General features: G+C 37.4%; 1 protein-coding gene across 1 annotated transcript; it reads right to left on the bottom strand.

Moving 5' to 3' along the window:
- Nucleotides 1-410: 410 nt before the first annotated feature.
- LOC134806543 (membrane-associated progesterone receptor component 1-like) lies at nucleotides 411-6,781 on the bottom strand. Its single transcript, XM_063779843.1, has 3 exons — nucleotides 6,444-6,781; nucleotides 1,373-1,522; nucleotides 411-551 (listed from the first exon to the last, which is right to left on the bottom strand). The coding sequence occupies exons 1-3, from the start codon at nucleotides 6,724-6,726 to the stop codon at nucleotides 448-450; spliced, it is 537 nt and encodes a 178-aa protein (XP_063635913.1). The 5' UTR covers nucleotides 6,727-6,781; the 3' UTR covers nucleotides 411-447.
- Between the last annotated feature and the right edge of the window lie 270 nt (nucleotides 6,782-7,051).

Genomic DNA, 7,051 nt, shown 5'->3' with positions numbered 1-7,051 from the left:
AATTAAACAAATTAAGTTGTTATAAATTTAACGTAACTAAACCAAAACTTAATACCCAACTTATTAATAAAAACAACAAGAAGAACACGTAGTTAAAAGCATATTTGTGTGACATGACCTTTGAAAACTAAAACACTTCTTTTGATATCAGTCTATATCATAATAATGCAGTTGCACATTATTATTTAAAAGTCTCATCATCATTTTGAAACATTACATACTTAAGTTTAAATGATGATGAATTATGAGTTAAATGATTGTAACTTGGCTAGGCTCCCTGTCATTTTTAACACCGCTAGAAAGAAAGAGATAGATGGTAACTTTCTCACGCCCTTGCGTGACTAACTGATTCGACCATACAATTATTTATTTGGGAACTTCGTATATATCGAATAACTTGAACGTCTTTTTTATCTGATTCACACGTTGAAGTCAACTCTGTATGTTCTATTGTGATTTCTTGTCTTCGGTCTTGGCTTCACACTCATCGTCGCTGTACTGTTTGGCTGTCTCTCCAGGCTTTAGTAGACGCCCCACGATGTCATACTTTCCTGTAAATAATTTTCATTACGTATCAACGTACATAACAGTCTAAATAAATAATGTTATAGTTATTTCTTACGAGTGTTTTGATTGTGAAGGAATTTCATGGGTAACAGTATAAAAATACTTTTCATGGCATATAGTGCTACTTTACCGCACTAGTGCGTAAAGTAAAGTAGGTATCGTACAATGTACTATTCATGTCTAGCACACTGGCTTTTCTCGATAGTGAGACATCATTATTTCCGTGCATAGATGTGAAATGAAAACGCAATGTGAACTCGCTTCTTTCATATACTCGTATTATCGATAGTGATAGGTACTTTCTTTGTAATTTCCAATAACCCACCAGGCGTAATAACAACTTATTGCAGTGTTAAAAGTGTTCATTAACGAGGGTTTAAATGTCATGTACAACTAGTAGTTTATGTGACTGGTACATAATAAAAGGCATTAAAGTACGAGAGAGATGGGTCGCGGGTATTTACCCAATTTACCCACCCAGGTAAATAAATACCCAGTAAAATTTACTGGGTATTTAATAACAAATGGACGGGTAGATTCATTTTTTGTTGCACATGTCGGGTTATTCCCACTAGTTACCACCAAGTTCTTACCAGTGGTAACTACTGGGATTTTTTTTCCCACCTTTTACCACTGGTAACTACTGGGAAGAAAAAATCCCAGTACCTAGTTACCACCAAACCGAGTTGGTGGTAACTAGTAGGAATTTTTATTCCCAGTAGTTGACAGACAGACGGATAGTGGAGTCTAAGTAATAGTGTCCCGTTTTTACCCTTTGGGTACGGAACCGTAATAATTAACTTACCAGTGAATTGTTCCTCCCACTCCTTGGCGGCGGATACTTCGTCCGGCGTGAGGTCGCTCACATCGTCGTATTCCTTGTCCGAACCGGCGACAGTGCCGGTCGCCAGGCCACGGGTCGCATCCGTGCCCGCGAAAGCTGCATATGGACCTCCTGAAATTAATTGAAAATGTATGTTTATTAACTAATGTAATCTGTCATGTAAAAACATCCATAAGACGTTCAAAAGTGTGTAAACATACTCAGGTAAAATATAAAATTAATATATACGGTGACTAAAAAATAACTGCATTCCCGTTGCCAGGGAGGGTTTGGGATTATACTGAGCAACTTTTACTATGGAACCAACCCCGAAATCGGTCGAAAACTGGTCGTAATTTGCGGTTTTTGGATGCATCATAGAGGGTTTATGATACTCGTATGTATGTATGTGTGTAGATAAAATAAAATAAAAACCGGCCAAGTGCGAGTCGGACTCGCGTTCCAAGGGTTCCTGACATTACCCAATTTTTAACAATGTATTTTTTAAATGTGAAACGCGAGTGAATTACCTTTAAAAAACCCGTAGGGGTCGGATCAAAAACATAGTAATTAGTCCGACTCACGCTTGACTGCATATTTCTAATAGGTTTTTCTGTCATCTATAGGTAAAGAACTATTTAGTGTATTTATTAAAAATTTTAGACCCAGTAGTTTGGAGATAAAGGGGCGGAATGGTCATTTTTTGGCTATTTTCTTAAATAACTTCTAAATTATTTATTTTAAAATTATTGACCGAAGCGTAGCGAAGGTCTACGTTTTGACTCGGGCATTTTGGGCTTTTGTATGTCCGGATGTTCTCCTCTACAGGTCACAATTCTCAACCGATTCTCGTGAAATTTTGTGACCACATTCTATGAGTAAATATTTTTTTTTGTCGATCCGGATTTTGGAAATTTTCAAAAATGGAGGAGTCGTGATACCTCGCGCTTAAGCAAATAGTCGTATCGATATCATAAGAGTATTTTCTTTTTGAGACATATTTACATAGTAAATGGCAAAAAATGCAGAAAAATTGTATTGCTGGTTTAGGCGGTATTTAGATATTTAGTTTTTACTCGAGAATCAGTAGCCGAATTTCGTCAGCTTTCTTTTTTTTCACTTAAACTTCGTATTTTTTTTTAATAAATTATAAATTTCGTATTGTTGATTGATCACACCGCTGTGTGGCGCTGTCATCGTGCACGGTCCCAATAAGCTATGCTCGCGAGGTCTACAGCTCACAGAGCCACAAAACATTATTTTTTAATTTTCTCATTTACCCCCCAAAAGTGGCCTCCATATTTAAAATTCATTCGTTTACGTAAGATGTCCGTCTTTGGGTCACGAACTTACATATGTGTACCAAATTTCAACTTAATTGGTCCAGAACTTTTGGAGAAAATGGGCTGTGACAGACGGACAGACAGACGCACGAGTGATCCTATAAGGGTTCCGTGGCCAAATGGAAAAAAACGGAACCCTTATGGATTCGTCATGTCTGTCTGTCTGTCCGTGTATGTCACAGCCACTTTTTTCCGAAACTATAAGAACTATACTGTTGAAACTTGGTAAGTAGATGTATTCTGTGAACCGCATTAAGATTTTCACACAAAAATAGAAAAAAAAAAATGTTTTGGGGGTTTCCCATACTTAGAACTGAAACTCAAAAAATTTTTTTCACAAAACCCATGCGTGTGGTGTATCTATGGACAGGTCTTCAAAAATGATATTGAGGTTTCTAATATCAAACTTTTTCTAAACTGAATAGTTTGCGCGAGAGACACTTCCAAAGTGGTAAAATGTGTGTCCTCCACTGTACCTTCTAAAATAAGAGCATGATAAAACTAAAAAAAAAACAACGGGTTGCACTCCGGGAGTGCCGGCAGAAGTGAAAACTCAACGACATTGTAACTCAAATTATTAATAACATATAGTGCAAAATGTCTGCAGCACTATGTGTAATTGATGTTAACGCCATCTAGCGTTGTATCGTCGCATTACTTAAAACCCCTAAGCACATCACTGTAATTACTACTGGTACTACAGTTATAGGTATATTAATACCAGTTTGAGGGAATCTCACTAGATGGCATTTAAATAAAAAAAACAATGACATTGTCCGTCACACATCACGCAAGCGCACTGCGCCGCCTAAATGAAACAGCAGGCTCAGGCATACATTTTCGCCGCGCGGTAGAAAGAGAGGAGAGACGCCTTACGCGTTACGCCTTACGCTGTCTCGAGATTCGTTTTCCCCACCTCAAAAAGTGCACAGCGCCGCTAAAGAAGTTTTCACTTCAAAAATATATACAAACTTTCACCGAAAATTGGTTTGAACGAGATCTAGTAAGTAGTTTCTTTGTAATACGTCATCAATCGTAAACCGCAATTTTATTATGTTACTTGCTGCTACGGAACCCTTCATGGGCGAGTCCGACTCGCACTTGGCCACTTTTTTACTTCTGAGGTACGGAACCCTAACCTACTACGCGGTGTGTAACGCTTTGCGGCTAAACAAGTTGTTTTCATCCGTACGGTTCAATATGTATGATATGGGTTCGCAAACGTCGTATGACATAGCAGTTAAGACTCAAAGTCCCTTGCGCTGTGACGTCTCAATTGGCCACACGCGTGACACGCGGCCACGTCAGTGACGAAGGTCGCCCGGTGGGTAATTATCTTATTATAATGCCGAATATGTCGCGCCGTTCACGGCAATATTTTAGAAGTATTCGTAACAGGGTAACTTTGAACATACGTTAATGTAAAATTTCAAAGGGTTCCTTCAAAATACGAAACGCTTAGGTAGGTACCTACCTATATTTCGAATAAAAATCCAATCAATCAAGATCATAATTGTATTATTTTAATACCACCCCTAGTTTTAGGGTTCCGTACCTCAAAAGGAAAGGAACCCTTATAGGATCACTCGTGCGTCTGTTTGTCTATACGACCATTCCCCCCCACCCCTTTATCTCCGAAACTAGGTACTGGGTATAAAAAATTGAAAACAATACACAAAATAATTCTTTACCTATAGAATAGATGTCAGGAAAACATATTAGAAATGTGCAACAAACGTGAGTCGGACTAATTACTTAGTTTTTAATCCAACTCCTACGGGCTTTTTAAAGACATTTCATTCATGTTCCACATAAATAATACATTGTTAAAAATGTAGTAATGTACGGAACCCTTAGAACGCGAGTCCGAATCGCACTGACCAGTTTTTTTTTTCAAGATGCACACATAGTACAACTAGTAGGAAGGAAACACAAGTTTACTATTTTCCTCATTGTAAACATTGCTTTGGGAATACAGATTTTTATATCCAGCAAGCTTTTGTAAACCAGAGCAATAATATTACATTATACCTACATATACCTAGATGTATTACATTCTTAATAATTATGTATTTGAATATGGAAGGGATGAATGCCATATAGGCAAAAGAATGTAAGGGATGAATTTTCATGGACGGAGAGGGGATGGTAGACCCAAAAAAACGATGGATGGATTGTGTGAAAGAGAATATGAGAAAAAAGGAGTGAGTGCTGAGGTAACGAAAGACAGAGGAGAATGGAAGAGAAAAACGTGTTGTGCTGACCCCACATAACGTGGGATAAGGGCAGGAAGAAGAAGAATAATTATTTAAATATACCTATTTTACTCTAGATGCCCAGCCACAATCCACAAATGGCTCTAGGGCCACAGGAGGTAACGTAAGATTTATTAATATGTTAGGAACAATCTGTCAAAGATCAACCTACAGGCAAATTCAAACGCACTTTTTGATACCTGTCATAGTAAATTTTGTAGTCACAGTAAATTTACTGCCATCTATCGACACACGACTAAAACTCAAAATGAAAACGTATAAAATTATCAAAAATATGTTATCCATACATACAATGATTTTATTATTTTAAAATAATTTTGACCCATGTTCATTCACTGATATTTATGTGTTAAAATTGTTATTCGTCGGGTGACAAGCAAAAGTCACTAACTAACACCATTGAAATTATTGGACAATAAACTGTGTTACAAGTGTAATACAGTGCATTATTACTTTAATTTTTTGATAGTACTTAGTGACTTTTGCTTGTCACCCGACGAAATATGAAACGGTGTCGTCACGCCATCTAGCCGAGCATAGGCTAAAGTTGTGTGCGCCATCTATCTGAGAATGACTTTTTCTTGATTTCCGAGGCACGTTTTTTCCGTAGACTTTATTCATCTTATACGAAGTTACATATGTCTTTGGTAATAATGTCTAAATAATGTCACTTTGTTATCTATCATTTTATGCGTGTATTTTACTCGTACTTATAGCGTTAGCGAGACGCACGGGGGAATGATAACAAAATGACATCATTTTGCCTCTTAGTCGCAACTAAACAAGATTTGTGATATGAATACCTACTCACTAAACTCCAAACCATTTTTGTCGATCTTTACTGTTATCTCAAAGAAATAATAATAATTTATGACAAAATAATACACAGATAAGGTTATCTAAAAATCATGACTTTGCTTTTACAAATACACGTACATTCTAAAATAGACCGTAATACGACAGTAACAAAGTTGCTATTAAAGTGATTACAACTCCCCTTTGTAATGATATCGTAGACAGTAGACACTTAACAATAAGTGGAATTTGTACCTATTCTGTTTAAAGACAGACATTTTAACTAATGCACGGCATAGAAGCGGTCGGCTCTATTCTTGACAAAATTCACATAACAAATATTGTATTTCAAAGATACGAGTATGCTTATGCTATTTATACGATAGATATTTAAGTGATACTCGAATTACAGATTTCATATTTTAATCTGTATAATACCTAAATAAGTATCCGTTTATAAATACCTATAATAAGTTATATTTTTGCGAATAAATTTAACGTGAAATTAAAAGCATAACATATTTATATCAGCGATAAAGTGGAACCTAGAAATACGTCATCAGTATCATCGCAAAACTGAGATTGTCCGTGGTAATGTAATGTGGGGTTTATAAGCTACTAAAAACAAATGTCACTTACCGGGCCCATAAAACGACTTCCCCCTGGTCACATCAAAAATCACACCGTTAACCGCCAGCAAAACTCTGCCGTCGGGCTGCGTACCGTTGTATTTTCTTAACTCCTGTACTGTGAGATCTTTGCGCATCTTTGGCAACCTCTGCACGGGCACAGCTACGGGCTCTGGTTCAAATTTCGCCCTTACTATCTTGTAAATAAGATACGCAATAACTAGGATAAGTGTGAAATTGACAGGGCTCGTCAATTCGTCCCATAAAGTTGGCTCCGGCTCTGTTTGAGACATATTTACGTCTAGTCTGCTCGATCACTGTGTGGATACTGACGTTATCAAGTAGTGTGGTTAAGGTCGCCGTGTAATAATGTTAAGGCCAGTGTCGGCGGCGCGCGCGACGAGTTTTGCTTGTTATTAAGACTCGGCGAGGAAGTATCGAGTTCTGTTGTGTGAATCGATTGTTGTTGTGCGCCATGACAATGCATATTCTGACGCAAGCCGGCCCATGCGCATACGCATTACGGTTATACGATAACCGTCTTTGTTGTCGGCACGTTAAATGCCTAAATGCTTAGCGTAATAATGCAAATTAAGTAAATTCACAACTAGTGGTACT

Source organism: Cydia splendana, chromosome 3 (assembly GCF_910591565.1).
Source record: "Cydia splendana chromosome 3, ilCydSple1.2, whole genome shotgun sequence".
NCBI lineage: Eukaryota > Metazoa > Arthropoda > Insecta > Lepidoptera > Tortricidae > Cydia > Cydia splendana.
The sequence above is the reverse complement of the archived record's forward strand: the minus strand, read 5'-3'. Positions and strand labels throughout refer to the sequence as shown.

Bases quoted from the DNA above. Each gene is read 5' to 3' on its own strand.
- LOC134806543 (XM_063779843.1), bottom strand. From the start codon at position 6,726: ATGTCTCAAACAGAGCCGGAGCCAACTTTATGGGACGAATTGACGAGC. The intron at 1,523-6,443 runs GTAAGTGACATT...AATTAATTTCAG, and splicing joins GAAGTCGTTTTATGGGCCCG to GAGGTCCATATGCAGCTTTC. The intron at 552-1,372 runs GTAAGTTAATTA...AATTATTTACAG, and splicing joins GTGGGAGGAACAATTCACTG to GAAAGTATGACATCGTGGGG.